Genomic DNA, 21,127 nt, shown 5'->3' on the forward strand with positions numbered 1-21,127 from the left:
TTTAGTCAATTTTTAGCTTTAAAAACTTATTGATTCGTGTAAATTTGGTGATATTTGGACTTTTCAAGAAAGTATTCATCAGATTTAACCGTTTCCGGAGTGAAATTCTCGTAGAATCAAGCAAAAAAATGGTTTTTAATGTCAATAAAACATCTCTCAGAAAAGTTCCAAAAAAGTGATATTAAAATGTTTTATTCCTTATAAAAATGGTTTAATCAAGTAGATTAGAGTTCCCTTTAAACAATGATGTGCAACTTTTAGTGTCCGGTGCAAAATTTACGGTGAAAATGGGGTGTTCAATGATGGCGTGAATCGTGTGCGATAATAGAAACTTGATTCATCTATCGGACAAATCGCCATTAAATTTTCATTTTCCTCTGGAGGAAAATCTAAGGATTTCCTGGGATTTTGTTTGGTGGGATTATGAACCTTATAAGTAAGACATTTTTTTGGCATAGTTGGAGAATCCATACGGTTTGCATGGTAGTCAGAAAAACTCACTGAACTTGAACATCATTTTTGTGTGCGAAAGTTCAAAGCCTCCCCCTAATCTTTTGGAATCACTGATCTACTAAAGATTAAATTGATTCATAAATCAATCACAAAAGCATTTGAAAATCAAAAAATCGGTACTTAACCGATTCATTACCGATGAAAACCGATGCAGCCGGATTCTAATTTGCAATACTTTTCTAAAAAATCAAATTTTAAGCAAAAAGAAAAATGAGCCTTCCAAAGTAGTTGGCCTTTGACCTTCAATAATTCAAAATGGCGAATTTTCCGGTCATAGATATGTTTGGACGAAATGTTCGCCAGTGAACATTTGAATGTGAAACCTCATATTTGACCTATTTTTGAGGGATAGGGAATGTATGAAAGGGGAGGGGGGAAAATAAAGAGGTTGGGCACGAGATAATGTCATTTGAGGAAAGGTCACCGAAGACCGGAAGTCGATATCTCTTACCGTTTAAGCTCCAGAACAGTGCAAAATTGAAAAAAAAAGTCGATTATATAACTGCTCTCTCTTTGAGTTCGAGCAGTAAAATGTGTCGATATTCCAAATTTGAGTAACCCCTTGGTGTGCACTAAGGCGCTTTCGTATTACTGAAGCGCCTACATACCCTTGAAAACTCATTCGTAAAAAGCTTAAGCAGATATTTTTTTAATTGCTTTTGGCTAAACGAATTTGAATATTAACGGAATCCGCCGTCTGGGAGACTCTCAGAGGCTCCAATAAGTCGGAAAGAAGGCTCCTGTAGCTGCTTTATGACCTGCAATGTTTTTTTCAGGTAAAATCTCAAGGGAAAAAAGGCGAAGTAAAAATGCAAGAGTTAGATTTTCAGATTAGAATAAGTTTTTTTTTTATTTATTCGTAAAGTGGATTAGGCGCTATTTCTACAAACGATCGAGTACCTTTTGTTTCCTTTCTAAATAAGTCTGGTACGAGTAAATTCATTCGATTTTACATAATTTTTTTATACACTTTTCTTCTACGTCATAATTGGTTAAATGTTTTGTTTTTCATCCATTGAAATGCATTTATCTACTTATTTTTTTCCAGTTAAAACAGTTTTATTTCATTTTAAAATTTATTCATGAATTACGAGGGTTTATGATATTTTAATTAGTTTCAAAGCCATTTTCGCAGATTATAACGAGATTAATTGGTTTCTTCGAATACAATTAAAAGTTGTCACAAGTTACACCATTAAATGATTTTTCAAAAATTAAGATTTTATCATTTTGGGAAAAAGAGTTTTTCCACATCAGTACGATGAAGTTTTTATTGTAACAAACTTTTTTTTTTAGAATATTTTGCGTATAATATCGAATTTACATTGATTCCATTTCTAAAATCTCATACATGTAAGTTTCATTTTTCTTTTATTGTAATAATAAAATTGACAAATATACAATATAAAAAAAGATCAAACAATAAACAATAAAATAAAATTTGCACCTTTGAGGAGATTCTTCTTTGATGTCTCTTCGATTAATAACAATTAATAATTTTCATTTTTTTTTGTATAAATTGTAAAATATCCGTTCAATTGTGTTAATAAAATGTGAGTTGAATCGTTAAAAAAAAGTGTTACACACATTAAAAATACAAACATAAACAAAACCTACGAGGACTCTCTTCGGAGGATATTTTTTTCACTTTCTAACTATCACCTACAAGTCTGATCTAAATATCGCAAAAAAAAAAAATGAAATGCAGTGGGAGAATGTAGTCAGAATGTTCTTAGATAGAACGTGGAAATAACAGTCTAAAAATTGCTCAAATGGTGGTATTTAATGCCATTCTAATTCATTTTAAAAATCGTTGAATCTTTCTTAGGAACATGTCAGAGTTGAAGACTTTTTATTCGTCCAATTTGTAGATAAAGATAAAGATAAAGATAATTTTAATATATATTTTTTTAAATGAAGTGTATTCAAATTAAAACGATTTTTCAGGATAGTGCTTTCAATTTTCGAAATAAAATACATTAGGATTTTCTTTAATTTCTTAAAGCCTTAATTCCTTTTGAAAGTTGTAGAACAAAGTTCAATTTCAAAGGTACCCCAATTCAAAGGTGTCCCACTTTCCCCTAAATGAGATTATAGTAGATAAACCTATAAATCATTCTGAGTTAAAAGGACCTAATGCCAATATGTTATGTCAGAGGTTTTTAATTGATTGCATTAAGTCGATTTCGAAAGTTTGGACATCTATTCGAATTTCGAAGTATCAGGACTGTCAATAGTGATAATATTCATATTGTTTGCGGGGAATACGCTTATCAACTTACAAAGAATTATCTTATTAATTTTTTATATCCATAATACAGTATTTTATAAATTTTCTAATTTTGCGTTAGAGGACAGTCTGATTATTTCAAATTTTGTATGAATTTTCGTAAATCAGTGCCATTTTGCGAAATTGAAAGTCAGTTATTCTTTCAATTTGAAAAATAAATTCGAAGACCAGTTTCAAATACGAGGAAAAAGACATTTTGTCTTCAAGAAAGTAGAGGATCGCTCTCTGTGCACAAACATAAAAGTGATTCGAATCCAGGACACATGCATTGTAGAGCGAGTATTCTATTACTTGATCAATTGAGTGCCATTTTGGCATGGCATTTCAAAAATGTTTACACAGCCTTGCGCGAAAACTTAATTTTAAAATTCGAAATTTACTTTGAATCGAGATTTTAAACAAATATTAAATTTTTTGACTTTCGTTTTGAATTGTATGATTTATTATTTTGATTTCTTTAGTTTTATTTTGATTTTAGTTCTTGTTGAAATATTTGCTTTCAGAGATGATGCCCAGCATACAATGACTTGTGAGATTTCATTCACTCTCATTGAAATGTCAATAACATGTTTACAAAACAAAAGTTATTGTGCGTAGGACAATGCGAGCTTCTAATCTTAAAAATGTACGTTTAAATTTACGTTTAAAGTAAAATGAATTATTATTTAAATCGGAAGACAACGAATTGAAATAAACAAATTACGAAATTCGACTATTCTTCATAATTTATTGATTCCAAAGAAACAGTATACTCTAAAATTCATTTTAAAAATCGTGTTGATGGAATGCAAAGAGAATGAGGATTCTGTTGATAATGAATATGATTCATAAATAATTATAACGTTTTAATGTTGTTTATCACTTTTTTTATAAATTATATATAATTATTTTTATATATAAATATATTTATATTTATATTTATAATAATTATAAATAATTATATTTATATATAAAAGGTTATCAAAACCATGAAAACGTAAAATGGACAGAGTAAATCTAAAACTGATATTTTCTTATTTAAATTATAATTAATCCAAGGAAAAAATGCTATTTATGTATTTTGTTATTAGGAATTTAGAGATTTTCGATTTTTTCTGTTTTATTTTGCGGATCTCATTTCGAGTTTATCGTCAAATTTTTCGAAATTTCGAACTGTCTGAATTAAAGAGATTTGACAGCTATTTTCGTGCCATCTATACGTCAAAGAAATGAAATCTGCGGCACAAGTAAATCCAAACACCGAAAAGCAAAAACTTAATACCGAATATCTATAAAAGTTCTTACGAAATAAAATCGACTGAATACAGGTTAGGTTTAATATTTCCCGTCAAATCATTGCTCTACCTGCCGATTTTACTCGGAGGTTTTTTGAATTGTAACGGTATATACTAGTACATTTAGAGGAAATCTGTAGATTTTCGGCAGAATTTCTGCCTAGAAAATCTGTAGATTATCGGCAGAAATTCTTCCGACAATCTGCAGATTCTCGGCAGAATTTCTGCATAAAAAATCTGCATAGTCTCCATTTTCTCAACAAAAATATTGTTGATTTATCAAAAAACTGTAGAAGTTTTAAAGAAAATGGTATGCTCTGCTTAACAAGCGTTACCGATTAAACATTTTAGATAACTAAAAAGTTGCGAGCAAAAATACTAATTTCTTAAAAACGCCAATCGAATGATACAAAAAACACGAAATTTAGGTCGACACTGTGTTTAAAGATATCACTTCACTATTCTCTAGTTATAATACGACGTCGCAGAATTCTTTATTTTATATAAACACTGTGAAATCACAAAGAATCACTCTATTGAATTGTGCAAACTTCAGTGAAAAATATTCCAACTTTTCTGCATAGCAGTCTGGAAAGTCTGGAATATAGAAAAAAATCTACAGAAAATCGGCAAAATATCTACAGAAATTCGTCAAAGTATGCACCAGGATTCGTTAGAAAATCTGGAAAAATTTCTGACGAATTTTGTCCCAAGCACAAATAAAATTCGTAAGAATATCTACAGATTTCTCGGCAGATTTTCAGCAGAGGCGTAGATATTTTCTGCAGAAAACTTAAAGATATCTGACGAAATTATTTGACGGGTTCTGTTTACTTTTACGGATTTCATTTCGAGTTTATCGTCAGATTTTCGAAATTTCGAACTGTCTAAAGTAAAGAGATTTGACAGCTTTTACTGCGCTATCTATACTTCAAGCAAATTAATCCTGCGAGACTTCCACAAAGAAATCCAAAACACAGAAGAAAAAAATGAATACCGTATATCCTTAAAATTCTTCTCGAAATAAATCGGATTATATACTGATTAGGTTTAATTTTTAGCAAAAAAAAATAGGAACGTTCAGTCTTTCTCTTTAAATTCTTAATTTACTGCACTTCCTTGATTTAAAAAAAAAAACTTCGAAAAATCAGTTTTAAACTGAACCACTTCAATAAGACGATAGGATTGTCTCACTGAAACTGAGAATTATTTTTTTCAAAAATATTTAAAATATTTTTAAATAGTCTTTTGAAGACTTACTTTTTGGTTTTAATTTCAAATTCAGAAAATAAAAAAAGGGTATATCACAAAAAGGTCGTGGCCGACGTTGAAAATCATCTTTATCCCAAAATTTGTAAAAGTTTCAACTCTGACGGCAATTGAAAGGAACTGAGAAAAGTCTTTTACTGGGAAGGAATGCTGTAGGACAAATCGGAGGACTTTCCAGGGGAGGAAGAAGAAAAAGATCTGCTTTTCGAGAATAAATCGCGAGAGTCACAGCGTATCCGGGAAATTGTTGAAGGAGGAGGAAATAGATTCTTGGGCAGAGGAAATTTCCGGGGGAGCACTCACAACAGGAGTGTGACTATTGTGTTCAGATGAGGCCGAACCCCTTCTTCACTTGCTATGTCATCTGCACCCTCCTGCAGTTGCACAGCCACTTGATAATGCGCGCATTGCGCTCCACGATGGACGGTGGCTCCGTGGAACGATAGGGTCCACTGGCCTGGCCAGCATCCGTGCTGTCCGGCAGTCGTGTGGAGTCCACGGTGCTCACGTCCGAGAAGAACACCACACTCGATTGGTCCGAGTCCTTATCACTGTACCCCGTGGCCGAGGCTGCGGCACTCTTTGTGGTCACGAGTTCCTCATAACTGGCCTCATTGAGGCCCAGTCTATCGAAGAATCGCTCCAGCTGGAACATTTCCGGCTTGTAGCGCTTCTCCCCGCCCTGGACACCGTCTGCGCGGCTCCAGTACCTACCAAAATCCCCAATTTTTCCAATTTAAAAACAAAACCCTTTGGACGCCATTTTGAAAACACCCACCTGTCACTAATGTCACTCTTCGATCGCAGAATAGGCCTGCGATCATCCGATCTACCCCTCTGCTTCAGCCTCAAGCACTTCTGTCGCTTGAACACTCCCAGTCCCGGAGGACTCAGGTCAACATTTTGCCCATAAGCAGCTCCCTCTCGAGCCTTCTCCTCGAAATACAGCACCGTCTGCCGGGCACTTGACCTAGCGTCCTCGTAGAACCTCCCGTCGGCCTTCCTTCCGCCTCCCTCGTAGTCGTCCTGGAAGGCTTCCGGCACCTCGGCCGTGGTGAAGTTCAGCAGGCAGTCAGCTTCCTCCTCGTCCGTCTTCTCGGCCACATCGAAGCCCAGTGGCGGGATTCCGTAGGCGAAGTACGAATTGCCGCTGTGCTGCGTGGAGGAGCCACTATCGCGCCGGAACTCACCTTGGATGGCATCCGGAGGCTGATTGCAGCACGGCGCCGGCTCACTCTGATGCGTGTAGTGGCCCGAAGAGCCACCGGAATCCCGGTTAAACGAGGAACCAGATTTATTGGATCTGTTGCCGCGGCTGCAGCAACTCAGGGCTTCACTATGCGGCGAGTGACGGCTCACCTGCTGAGAACAATTAAGATTTTCCTAACTCAAAAATCAAGGTAATTTCGTTTCCTCAAAATGCAAGTGTTCTCACATTTTGGTCGATTTTGAGTTATTGCCATAGTGGTACTATATTAACCCAATACTATCGGAAAATGCATAAAATTTTCCCCGAAAACCATTTGTTTTTATAATATGATTAAATGAAATTGTTCTATGTGCATGAATTCACTAAATTTTTCTATGAAATTGTTCTATGTCGCTGCGACTCTGTACTTAGAACAATTTCATATGAATTTTGAACGAACAAAAAAGTTGCGATGAAATTGTTCTATGTGACGACTCTATAGCCAACGGCCGCAGCGATTCCACTGGATTTCCAGCAGCCTTTTCTGCCACGTTCGCTGATTTTACCGCTAAAAATCCGTGTGGGATTCCCTGGATTTTACCGCTCAAAATCCGCGTAAGCTTCCGAGATGGAATTTGACGCTAAATTTCTTCGTAGCGTTCCATGGACGTTTGCGAAACTCTGTATAAGACCGTCTATTAAGAAATGTCCGCGAGTTTCCATGGACTTTTCTCTGACGAATATTTCCACGGCTTTTCCGCTTTTCCTATGGATTATTAGCGTATAGTAGAGTCTCGCTATAGGCCATCGCTCTATAGTCCACAATTTATCGACCGTTGATTTCAAAACACTGATTTTATGTTAGGTTATGTTTTTTGTACGCAACAAGCATAATTATTTTAATATTTTTGGCAAACTTTATTAAGTAGTTGTGATAATTGTGATCCACAATGAAGAGAGCAAGGACAAGTACCGCAATCGCAAAGAAAGTGGAAGCCGTCGAGCAATTTCAATACTAAAAATCGTTGATAATATTAAAAAATTACATGGACTATAGTGCGACCCAAGTGTCAAATCTGAAACCAAATATGGACTATAACGAGACTTTACTGTATAATCGTCAGTCAGCCCTTTAAAAATTTGGAAAAATCCTCTTTATTTCCACGCAATTCTCCGTAGAAATTTCCATGCATCGGCCTTAGAGGCTTCCGTGGTTTAATATTACGGAATTCCACGACTTTTCCAATGGATTTTTTTTTAAATATATTTTTCTTCAAAATAATTCCAAAAATTGATTAAAAATTTTCGTGGAACTTTCATAGAGAATTTCCAGAAAAAAAACATCCACAAATATAGACGATCAGTGCCAATTGGCAGCTTAGAACTTGGAGAGTGTTCATCTATCAGACGAACACTCAATTGTTCTACTTTTAAATTGAAAATATTGCTACCATATCGTTCATTTGAGTATGTCTAGCTCGCAAGAATTATAGCGTTAGTGCGAAAAAGTAATTGCAGAATTTTCGCGCTTACTTCCATGGAGTCTTGGTCGGAAAGATGTCAGAAAATATACTCGGAATATTCAAAGGAAATTTTGAATCAATTTCTAGGGAATGCTCTCAGATATATTGCAAGAAAATTCCTCGGACTTTCCATAACTCCGCAGAATTCCAAGCGAAACATTAGCGTTTATTTCCACGGAAACTCTCGCGTAAAAATAAAAGACGGGGCAATCATCTTCCAGATGAACCCCTAATAAAAAAATAAAAGACAAATTCCAGGGAATTTTTTGTTACTGTGAAACTTTGCGGCCGATCGGCTACAGGGATTCACGCATTTACGTTGTGAAAAGGGCAAATAAATTTCAATTGCGTACATAATATTCACTTTAATATAAGTTTTAAGGAACCGAAGAAGGATCAATATGATCGCTAAAATACATCGTAAGCTTTTAATAACGATAAAGGAGGTCATAATCATCAAATTCGGTGAATAAAATTTGATCATCACACAGAAATCACATCAAATGCAATTTAGTTCAATCCAATTTTGACTTCGAGATATTTTAGAAAGGAAGGTTGTGAATTTTGATTTCATGAAATATTCCTTATCTAAAAGGTGTGCTAGAAGCAATTATGACCGAAATGGAATTTTTACTCATCACATATATGTAAATGTGCTTTTTTTGGCGAAAATTGATTTTTTGCAGGTAAAAATTGATTTTTTTTTGTTACTTTTGTTACTGAGTTTTTTTTGTATCTTATCAATATTGAGTTACTGAAAGACGAAAATAGATCTTCTATTGATCGAACTTAATTTTCTAATGATTAAAAGTTTTTGGTTTTACTGATAACATTTGGATTTTTATTTAAAGTGCAACATTTATTTTTAACTTACGAAAATGGAATTTTTACTGATCAAATTTGATTTTTTAATCAATAACATTTGCTTTTTAATAATAAAATGAATTTGTACTGAAGAAAAATTGATTTTCTTATAAATCACATTTGTTTTACTTATTGACTACAATTGAATTCTTTACTCACAAAATCAAAATTTTATTGGTGAAATTTGATTTTCTATCAAAGAAGTATAATTTATGGAAAGCCCAAACTTGACTAAATTTGGTTTGTGATTAATCAAACGTGAATTTTTTACTGATCAGAAATATGTTGTTTTTCTGAGCAAAACCAATTTTTTACTATAGAAAAATTGATTATTTTTCTAACTAATATTGTTTTTTGAACAAAATTGTTTAGCGATCAATATTGAGCTTTTTACTGATGAAAATCGATATTTTATAGACAAGATTGGAATTTTTACTCATTGAATATAATTTTTTGATCGATCAAAATTAGGTTTTTAACTCATCAGAATGACTTTCTTTATTGACAAAAATTGATTTTTTAACTGATCAAAATTGATTTTTTAATTGATCATGATTTTTTTTAACCCATCTGATTTGCTTTATTTTTGGCATTATTAATTCCTAAAATTAAATTAGCTACTTTTTTATTTACCAATATTTAACTGGTCAAAATTGCTTTTTTATTAACCGATTACTATGGCTCCGATACACTTTTTAGATCAGGAAAATTTCATGAAATCAAAATTCACATTCCCTTCTTTCTTACACGTTTTTTTTTGGTTTTAAAAGGTGTGCCGGACTCATTATGTCTCCAGCACACCTTTTAGATCAGGAAAATTTCACGAAGTCGAAATTCGAAACCTTTCTTTCTCAAACGTTTTGCATATGACTATCTCATTCTTTCGCACTCGAAAATCGATTGAGCTAAATTAAAATTGTTGTGATGTTTAAAATGAGAAGAGTAGAAAAGAGTGAGATAGACGTATGCAATAGGTTTGAGAAAAAAAGTGATGCGAATTTGGACTTCAGGAAATTTTCCTAATCAAAAAGGTGTACCGGAGCTGTAAATAATTAATTTAAGTATTTCTTAACTTTTAATTGATCAAAATTGCTTCTGTTATCGACCAAAACTCATTTTTTCAAGTGATCACAATTGCTTATTTTCTGTTGACCAAATTTATTTTTTAACTTATCAAAATTGATTTCTTTATTGATCAAAATAGATTTTTAATTAGTGAAAATTGCTTACTTTTTATTGCTCAAAATTATTTTCTAACTGGTCAAAATTGATCTCAAAGTAGTCAAATTTGCTTATTTTTTACAGAACAAAACTGGATTTTCAACTAGTCAAAATTGCTCACTTTTTCTAAACCAATTTGAATTTTCATTGATCAAAATTCAGTTTTAACTGTTCAAAACTTATTTTTGTAAATGGCTAAAGTGGTTTCTTCAATTGGTCAAAATTCCTTGCTTTTTATTTTTTGAGATCAATTTTGTAACTGGTCAAAATTGATATTTTAATGATCAAAATTGCTTTTCAAACCGTAGATCAAAGCCGAAATGAATGTTTTCTGATCAAAATTGGTCAAAATTATTTCTCAATGACTCCGGAAAACTTTACTGTGTGCCTTTAGACCTTGAAAGGACTCTGTTAGGGGTACTTCAAAGTCATTTTAATTACAAATTATCTCCAATCTACGCGTGTGTCAACTCTTCTGGCAGAAAAAAAAATGTAAGAAATCCTCTATTTCTTTTACAATTATTATTAAATTAGGCGTGGTAATTTTTTAGAGAGCTGTTTTTATCTGCTGAAACATTCAATTAATTGGAATCAGTAGCCATAAAAACTCCGTTTGCGCGTAAAACAATTCAATAATAATTTTAGAGGTATTTGAACAATTCCATAATTTTGCTGCTAGAGCCTCTCAAAATTGCTGAAAAATCACGAGGAAATGACCGTATCAGATTTCCCAGACTTTGTCAGACTTCTGCAGATAGTGCAATTTTCCCTTCAAACAAGAAAAAAATGCGCACACACTTTCCAACTTCTGCATTAAATTCAATAAAATTGTATTACAGAGGCTTTTGATTAGGTTTAGAAATTATAATTTTTGCTGAATGGATTAAGAGTTTTGGAAGACAAGAAGCGCGAAGGCCGTGAAATGTGTTTATTTTCACGTTTTCATATTGTCTTTCGGTCGTTTTATTTTTTTCTTTACTTTTGGACTCTTATTTCATCAGAGTCTTTTTATTTTTCATTTCTTCTTTTATAATGATGTTGTGAATTAATTTGAACTTCCATGCTCTTTTGCACCAAAAAAAAAAGAAAGAGATTCTTCGTGCTCATAGAAGTTTGCTCAATATCCAGCCACTATCGAGCGTTATTGTGTCAGCAAAAATTAAAATGAATCACTTGTGGGAGTCGCGAATTACTATGCTCTTTTCCATTTTAACTACCAAAAGCGCCTTTTTTTCACCACCAAATCGGCAATATTACATCGAGTATCAACTATAAATTGTCTATAGTTTTTTTGCAGCTCTTTTGTGGCCAGATTAAATATTTGAGAGGCTTTTGTCTTGTTTAACTTCTTTTTTTTTGCTATTGATTTTTATTAGCAAGTTTCTAATTTTGGGATTCTTTTGGCTCATCCACGAACTCGCGATATTCTTAAATGCTCATTGGCGGTACGATTGAGAAACTGTTTAATTAATAAAATTTTGAAATAATATCCATTAAAAGTGGAGGAATATTCCAAGTATTGAGAAAATGATGAAATATGCTGACAATTCGTGATTCTTCTTGCAACAAAAATAACATTTTCTCTTGGATAACTCGTCAAATTTATTAAAGTGTTGGAGTTTGCAAAATAATTTCATTAATTGAATATTGGACTTTGTTTACACAGAATCTCTATGAAAACTTCTTACCGCAATTGAAAGACCGCAATTCAAAACAACAGAGTTGAAATACTGTTGATACACAACTTTCTTTTTATCACAGGTACTACATCAATCAACTTAAAAATCGTTTGAAAAAACGGTCAGGGGAAAAGTTAGTTCGATCAGTAAACTTCGTACTAAGATCGATAGAAAAAATCAGCAATTGAAAAATTTTAACATATTAAAAGTATAATAACAAATTTATGATCTGAATCGTTAAAAAAAACACAATCGCAAAAATTTGAAATTGATACAGTTAATAGAAATTTTAGAACAGTTAATAAAAATTGTAATTTTGACAGTAAAAAAACGGGTAAGTAAAAATATCAATTGTGTTATAAAAAAAACTAATTCTGGTCCTTGAAATATCAATTCTGGTTCGAAAATATCCATTTTCGTCAGTAAGAAAAGCAATTTTGATTAAGTAAAAAGTCAATTTTGATTAGCCACAAAATTGATTTTGATCCACAAAGAACTTATTTTAATTAGATAAAAAAAAACAATTTTGATCAGTTAAATACTGATCAATAAAAAATCTGTCTTAACTAGGAAAAAACAATATTAATCATTTGAAGAATAATTTTGATCAGTTTAAAAATCAATTTTGATTATAAAACAAGCAGTTTTGTCTAGTTAAAGTATTTTCTGGTCAGCAAAAAAAAGTAATTTTGAATAGTTAAATTAATCAAATTACTAGTGCTTAATTGAAAATCAACAATATTGGGTCCGGCATACTTTTTAGATCAGGAAAATTTCGTGAAGTTCAAATTCGCATCCCTTTCTTTCTCAAACCTATTGTATACGTCTATCTCACTCTTTCGTACTCTTCTTATTTTAAATATCACAATAAATTCAATTTAGCTCAATTGATTTTCGAATGCGAAAGAATGAGAAAAACTATGGGAATGTGAAATTTCGTTTCATGAAATTTTCCTGATCTAAATTCATCTAATTTTAGTTAATAATATCTCCTGCACACGTTTTAGATCAGAAAAATTTCATAAAGTCAAAATTCACGTTCCCTTCTTTCTTAAAAGCAATGTATAATGTCTATCCTGCTATTTTGCACGCTTATTCTTCTTTTAAACGTCATACCAAACTAAATTTAGTCCAGTCTAATTTTGAGTCCGAAAGAGTCGAATAGACTTATGCAAATCTTTCGAGAAAGAGAAAGACGCAAATTTAGATTTAATGAAATTTTATCAATCTAAAAGGTGTGCCGAAGGCATAAAAAACGTAATTGTGGTCAGTGAACTACTCAATTTGGATCAGTATAAAAATACTTTTTATTCAGAAAAAAAAAAACAAACAAAAAACAGTTTTGATCAGTGGAAAAGTCAAATTAGATCAATAAATTTTGTTGAGAAAAAAAATCAATTTGAGTCTGTAAAAAAAGTTAATCATGGTCAGAAAAACATACAAAATCTGATTTGTTTAGTTCAGGGAAAATCAATTTTGTTGAGTAACAAAATCGATTTGGCCAATTTTGATCAGAAAAAATAATCATTTTTGGTCAGTGAAAAATTTAATTTTTGATCACTTAACCTTTGGTCAAAGAAAAAATCAATTTTTATTTGTGAAAAAGTGATCCGTAAAAGACATTATTTTGAGCAGTAAAAAAATTATCTTTGGCACACTAAAATTAACGGTAGGTAAGAAGGTTAATTTTTATAAGTACAAAAAAAATGTGATCTGTAATAGAATTAATTTACATCAGAGAGAACAATTGTCATTTGTAAACAGAAATCATTCTTCGTTAGCAAAAAATAAATTTTAAACAATAGAAAACAAAATTTATTCAATAAAAACATTTGATCAGTGAAAAAAGTCAAATTTGATCAGTAAATTTTTTAGAGTGAAAAAGCAAATCTAGTTTGTAAGAAAAAAAATACAATTTTGCCCAGTGTAACACTCAATTTAAATCAGTATAAAAATATTCTTTGGTTAGAAATATTCAATTTTGATCAGTAAAAATCAATTTTTATCAAGAAAATCCATCTTGGTCAGCGAAAAAAAATTATTTATAAAAAGATAAATTTGGCTAGTAAAAAAATCAACTTTGATTCGAGAAATAAATTTTGGTTATTGAAAAAATCAATTTTGATTTGTAAAATTCTTATTCTGTAATAAAAAAAATTTTTCAATCGGAAAAGATCAATTTTGAACGGTACTAAAAAACATTTTTGATCCGAAATAAAATCAGTTTTGGTCAGTGTAAAAATTAACCCTTGTAAAAAAAAGGTCAATTGACTAGTGAGAAAATCAATCTTGATGAGGAAAATAAATTTTGGGCAATGAAAATATCAATTTAGATTTGTAAAAAAAATTATCTGTAAAAGAATTATTTTGATCGGAAAACATGGTTTTTAATCGTAAAAAATCCATTAATTCATTTTGATTGATTCATTTGTAAAAGAATCAATTTTGACCAGTGAAAAAGTAATTTTTCTTTGACAGAACAAAAATAATTTTGGCCAGTAAAAAATTGAATCAATAAAAATGAATTTAAAATGTCAAATTGAATTTTGACTACTCATTCTGAATTTTTAGACGCCCACTTTGATTTTTTACTAAATATGCATTATAGTTTATAATTTTTCTCCATAACTTAACTGGATCTTATTTACGTAATAATATGTGTTAAAGAATAATTTTTAGCTTTATATCTCATTCAATAAGGCCAGAAAAGTCCCCTAAACTAGCTGAAAAATGTGAAAAATCGATTTTAAAACTCCTCGTAAAGAAATCAAAATTCTTTATTATCCCTTTAAATTTCTTATCTGCATCCCAATAAATTAATAATCACCATTTGCTAATAAAACACCTCAACAGCTGCAATTAAAAACTTTCGCAAATTAGCATGGAAATTGCATGGAAAACTCTCGAAAAGTCCATCAAAAAATCCCTTTCTTTTAGCCCTTGAGACTTTCAATGAATTTGCCCCAATTTCATCAAACACCTGAGCATTGAGAGCTCCACAAGAAGCCCAAAGCAAGAAAAAAAAACCTTGGAAGATGCTGTGAATGTGCCATAGTTTGTGTGGGAATCAGAACACTCGCGAATCCCATTGTTCTGGCGGAAAAAAAAGTTGGAAAACAGAGATGCTGGAGAAGTACTCACCTGGAGATTGAGATCCGGCAGAGATTTGTGGCTGTTGATGTTGTAGGAGGGCGAGTATTCGGTGTCGCCGGAAGAAACAGCCTGGGAATGAGAGAAGGAGCGTTGGTAGTATCGCGGAGTGGCGCTCCTCTCTTCAATGTGATCCTCAGCATATTCCGCCGGAGGACTGATGGCCCGGTAGTCATCGGTGAGGATCAGGGTATCGTCGAAGCGGTAGATGTCGTCTTCGTCGGAGACTGGCTGCGGGGGCAGTGATTGGGGCGAGAGGAAAGCACTGGAAAAGAAGACTGAGGACTCCTTGGGCGGATACCCATAGTGCTGGCTAGAAAATTGTGGATCGAGAGTGGGATTGAGCATCTCTTTGCTCTCGGATGTATTGAGCAACTTCCGCAGTTTCGTCTGCAGAAGGTCAGAATTGATGGCCAGGGCAGAGGCACTCCGGCGATTTGCTGCCCGTGGGGCCTGATGGAGGCGACTGTGCTGCTGGGCCTGAGAATGCTGTGTCAGCGTCCTCGATGGCGAAAGCATGTCTGGACAGAAAGTTTATTAAAAACCATAATTTCTACTTTGCATTTGAACTTTCCCGAGGGGTTGCTGACTCGGAATTTATTTTCGCGATAATGCAAAAATATTGCAATTATATCCCAATCAAAAATAAAATAATTACATTGCAAGTATATTAAGTCTGTTACTCATATTTCACTGAATAATGTGCATTTTAGACACTTTTTTTTAAAAATAATAATAAATTTAAAATATAGGGCTCTATTCTGCGAATAAAGATAAAGATAAATATAAAGAAATAAAGATAAATATAAAGATTTCGTATTCTACAATCAAGATTTCAAAATAAAGCTGTCAAATATCTTTATTTTTAGCTGGGATAAAAATATTGCAGGATTTGGTATTCTGCGCCCAAGATTTCAAGGTGATTCTAACCTCAATATTCTTTATTTTTCATAAAGATTTCAAAGGTGGTCTCGAGGTGCTTTGAAATCTTTATTTGCGTTTTGAAACTCGTTTGAAAAGCATTAAAGCCATGGAAGATCTTTTAATTTATAAGAAAATTTAAGGATGCAGAGGCAGTATAACGAGGGTAATACGCTAATACATTAGGAACACAATAAACACAACTTTATTTTTTTTTATTTCAACAAAAAATACTTATATTTAGTCATACTTCGAAAAGATGTACTATTTCAGAAGAAGGTAAAATTTTGATGAACTAAAAATCTGAACTGAAATTATTCTCTAAATCTTATAGTTCAACAAAGATTGTGGAAACTGCTTTCTCTTGGAGTTCGAGCAGTTAAAATCCTTGGTATTAGCGAGAAATGATCCTTTGTACTTTTATGTATCCATTTCTTATTTTTAGAAATTGTTAAAGGTAGGGCTCGCCAAGGAGTTCCCAAGCTTTTCTCATTCAATCATCTCACTTTCTCTTCTCTATGCCTGGCGTTCCGTTTTTATTTGAATGAGTCCGGCTAGACTTTTCCTAAGAACGTCCAGTTTGCTTTTTTTATGGTTGTCTTCTTCCTACACAATCCTAGCCCTCGTTATTGTTACAGGTACTTTATGTGCCGAAGCTTCAGGTTTAGGATCTAGAGGAATTCCCTCGACTAGAACCTCATACGTTTTATAACACAGTGATCATTATTTTTCGATCTAATGACAATGACAGTGATGAACCGGTAGCTGAGAGTTATCTGGGTTCTCTATGACTGACTTGAAGTTGAAGGGATCCCTTGCATCTCAGTATGCAGTTAGTCAAAATTTTAATTTTTGACTAACTCTGTTTTGTGCCAGATGTTTCCTGATTCTTAAACCGGTAAATCCATCTAAGAAATTTTGTGAAAAGTGCACTCAAAAATCTACATTAAAAACAATTGAACATGAAATACGGGGTTTCTGTACTTTAATCCAATCGTCTAAATCTAAAATTTATAAAACATTCCCTCTGATTTCTTGGTGTTCAATCAATTTCAATCTCTTTTTGTTCCGGAAATATTTTTTTCTCAAAGTGCCTGAAAAGTGTATGAAAGTGAAATTATTTCCAGGACTTTTGCACTTAAAGTTGTCAATTTTGTAAGCTATTTCATACCATCCGCCAATGAAAGCAGCTGTATGAAGTTTTTAGTGACTGATATAAGACGGATTTTTAATTAGTTTTCGAAATTTGGCCCATAAAAAAATTTTAATTTGTCATATGACATTGTCAATCCGTTACAGAATTCCCCAACCGGGTGTCATTCAGTCTCACTGAAATGTCAAAAGCATTATTTTTACGAAGTAAAAGTTATTGCACGTCAGGTATAATTTACATATTAAAAATGTTTATTTTATTGTTTGTTCTCAGAATTTTTCCCTTGAATAAAATAAAAACATGATTTTTTCACGACGTAAAATAATAATATAATAATAATATTTATTTTCTGCTTTACGTTAATGGAATTTATTCAACTGAGATTGTCCTTACTTCTTGAGGGATTTTTTTGTTTCATAGCTAAATTAAGGATTCCCACAAAAAGTAGTTGTTTTAGTAATGGAAAATTTTATGTAATCGATCAAAATCGATTAAAAAAAACACGGAAATAGATGAAAAAATGTCTTGGGGCTAGTCCGTACTCTGCACAGAAAAAAATATTTGTTATAGTTTTCTTGTCGAACATTTTACGAACATTTACGAACAAATGACAAAATTTTACGAACATTTTTTGTGTATTTACGAACGTTTACGAACAAATGTTTGTAAAAGTACAAAAAATGTTCGTCAAATGATCATGTTACGAACAATGTTTGTGAAAAAAGTCCAAACTTTTACGAATTTGTTTGTGGGTTATACGATTTACGAGTATTTCGCAACTCCACCATCGGAATTCACAAACATTTACGAACATTTTTACAAAATATTTTTTTCTGTGTGTGGTATGTTTTATACTTGTCTATAGGCTACAAGACGATGATTTTATTCAAGAAATGAACTATATACACTAAGAAATTCCAAAATTTTATAATTGCGTTGACGAATTGATAGGGTTTGCCGTGGATACGTGAAATTAATTTCATATGAAATACAAATATCCAAAAGAAATTTTGTTTAAAAAACTAAGACTCGCAAATTAAAAAAAAAAACATAAGCGATCAATAAAAATAAAAATAGAGCGCAGAATTATATTTATTTGGAGTTAAATTATTCAAATTTAAAACTATTATTTTTCTTTTCTAAATATAGGGGAAAGTACTCTCCCTTCGAACGTTGCTGCCTTCGAATAATGTGAATTTTCTTTCAGTTTTCCTAGGAGACTTACACATTTCTATTAAATATTAGTTGGCTTATTATCAATTGTTGATAATTTCATGATAATTTAGTGTAAATCTCTTACGAAAAACAAAAGAAATTCACATTATTCGAAGGCATGAACGTTCGAAGGGAGAGTACTTTCCCCTACATTTTTTTGCTATTACTAATTTTATTGATTTTTTTTTAATATTCCAATTCTGTTTTACTGTTTAATTTGATAAGAATTTACACATCACATTTATCAACATTGTATGCTATTTTTCTTTATGAAAATGATAGAATTCGCGACAATATAAAATTGAAATGAATAATATTCAATACAAAAAATTACTCATTTTGTTCTAGTTTTAGTATATAACGTTTATTATTTAGGAATGAAGAATTCTGATGTTAAATTTGAGAGAAAAATAATAAATTTGCAAGAAATTTTTATGTTTTATTTCACTTGACTTGAATTAAAGTTTTTTTTTAAATTTGTTTTTCTTTAAAGCTCAATTGCACAGATTATAAAATGCACTTGGTAATTTTTATCAGGTTTCCAGAGTTTTCACTATTTTTAAAAAAAAGTAAATTAAAAAAAAAGAACAGCAGAAATGCTCGAATTGCACACTCCATTTCTCATTGATTTCACTTTTATTCTCAAGTATTTAACCCCTCGGAATTTTCATTTAAAAAAATCGTTCTATTCATAAATGCACTAATTTTAATACACAACCGTCTGAAAATTAAAAAAAAAAGAGGGAAAATCCTTACGCATTGCACTGGGAGTATTTCCTCGGAATAGCTGCTGATCCCTGTCCAGCACTGTTTCGGATTTGACGTAGAGAGGCTTGCTCTCGGCCAGGAGTTCCACAGCACTTTTTCGTTTAGCATGACGCTGGCCAGTACTGTAGGCCAGGTGATGGGGATGGGGTTGGTGGAAGTGCTGCAGGGAGGCCGGCGAGGAGAAATAGGATGACCCAGGAGGCCCTACAGAGCCGCTGGGCAGCATAAAGGACCCTCCCTGGGAACTTTCACGGAAGTGCGACGGAGTCCCGTGCGGACTGTCCCGATAGATGGCTGCAGACATCACCAGCACCACCTCGGATCAACTGCCCACAGAGACACCACTAGATCACCCACAAGAACACTTGAAACAGCCCCCAGAATGCTCAATGAAAATCGGGGACAATTGCGAAGTCTCTTCGCCTCCCACTCCCACTGACAAATCGTCGAGATGTCGACGGAAAATCGAAGACAACTCGAAGAATAGTCAACGAAAAAATCACACATCGATTGACTTTGGTCAGGGAGGGCGTCTTCGCTGCTGCGCGTTGAGTTACAGCTCTGTGCAATATATGATGAGGCAGCTGATTTTTTTTTCTAAAAAATGTGTTTTTTTTTATAATATATATTATTTATTCCTTTAAGGATATATCAAAATAGTTAATTAAATAAAAAACTTTTTTTAAAATTTTATTATTTTACTATTTTATTTAAAAAAGAACATTTTAATGTAAGCTTAAAGGTATGAAAATAAAGCGATTCACAGTTGTAAATGTACCCATAAGTTTTGAAAGGTTTAACTTAAGGAAACTGAAGTGCTTGTAAAATTTGTTTTACATTAAGGTTAATTGAGCTTTATTAATAACTTCTATTAAAACTAGTAAAATACAGTAGAGCCTCGCTATAGCCCATCCCAACTAGCAAATTAGCTGCCTTGTAGAACCAAATACTTGAAATGATCTCATAATGATCTTCTAGACAGGTGACAGCGGAATATTATAGGATAGAGATATAAAAGTCTCATAAGAAGCGTAATACAATTCTACGAAACCCTTTTTATAAGATAATATTTCTCAAGAAAATATCTTCTATAATAGTTTACTTACATCAAGCTCAAAGTATGTGTTAATAAGAACAAAAGCCTTAAGAACTATTTTCTTATAAATCATATTTCAATGTGTGCTACAGGTTCTTTTTATAGACTTTTTTTTCAATACAATCCTTTTATCGATTTGCTCAATATTTTCTAGAACCTTCTGTCATTTGTTTGCAATTACAGTAGAGTCTCGCTATAGGCCATCGCTCTATAGTCCACAATTTATCGACCGTTGATTTCAAAACACTGATTTTAAGTTAGGTTATGTTTTTTAGTATGCGACATGCATAATTATTTTAATATTTTTGGCAAACTTTATTAAGTAGTTGTGATAATTGTGATCCACAATGAAGAGAGCAAGGACAAGTACCACAATCGCAAAGAAAGTGGAAGCCGTCGAGCAATTTCAATACTAAAAATCGTTGATAATTTTAAAAAATGACATGGATTATAGTGCGCCCCAAGTGTCACATTTGAAACCAAATATGGACTATAGCGAGACTCTACTGTATTACTTCATAATTTATGAATAAACCCGGAAAACAGATTAATTACTCTGTGATTTTTCTATTAGGATAGAAGAGCGCAATGAGTACAGTATAAAAGAATACTAAAAATTGCTATAAGTTTCTCATATTTGCTCTACAAATAGTCTTATAGAAGAATTTTAGACTTTCAGTACACTAACACTTTTTTCCACCTGAAAAATATCATTATTTCCACAAAAAATTAAAGTGATCCACTTTTATCAGTTTGTACCGTTTGAACCATTATTTTCTTGTCCTTCAGTGGCACTTGCACCTTTTTAATTTATAAAAAAAAATACCATGGGAGCGTGCAAGAAGTATTTTCTCCTTTGGCTTGTAACGTTCTCAAAATACGATACTCTGCTTTTCTTAAACACCGCTTGTAGTACTCCCGAATGAGTCTCAGTGACCCTTATATGTAAAGGTGGCGCACTACTAAGATACTCAGAAAGGTCTTTGAGCACTACTGACAAAG

At 32.4% G+C, this 21,127-nt stretch overlaps 2 protein-coding genes across 4 annotated transcripts in view; one reads left to right on the forward strand and one right to left on the reverse strand.

Annotated features, from left to right (window-relative positions):
- The window catches only part of LOC129800690 (homeobox protein LOX10-like), a 242,167-nt gene that overhangs the window by 22,961 nt on the left and 198,079 nt on the right, over window positions 1-21,127 (forward strand). The window lies entirely within an intron of this gene.
- LOC129800672 (uncharacterized) lies at window positions 1,332-19,474 on the reverse strand. 3 transcript variants are annotated; one of them, XM_055845245.1, is made up of 5 exons: window positions 19,018-19,474; window positions 14,964-15,493; window positions 6,125-6,705; window positions 4,912-6,056; window positions 1,332-3,897 (listed from the first exon to the last, which is right to left on the reverse strand). In XM_055845245.1, exons 1-4 carry the CDS (start codon window positions 19,331-19,333, stop codon window positions 5,702-5,704), a joined length of 1,782 nt encoding a protein of 593 aa, XP_055701220.1. In that variant the 5' UTR covers window positions 19,334-19,474; the 3' UTR covers window positions 1,332-3,897; window positions 4,912-5,701. The 3 variants fall into 3 exon arrangements, with proteins under 3 accessions (XP_055701220.1, XP_055701218.1, XP_055701219.1); XM_055845243.1 differs by having other exon boundaries at window positions 6,125-6,708; window positions 19,018-19,467; XM_055845244.1 differs by having other exon boundaries at window positions 3,862-6,056; window positions 6,125-6,708.

This window comes from Phlebotomus papatasi, chromosome 2 (assembly GCF_024763615.1).
Source record: "Phlebotomus papatasi isolate M1 chromosome 2, Ppap_2.1, whole genome shotgun sequence".
Taxonomy (NCBI): Eukaryota; Metazoa; Arthropoda; class Insecta; order Diptera; family Psychodidae; genus Phlebotomus; species Phlebotomus papatasi.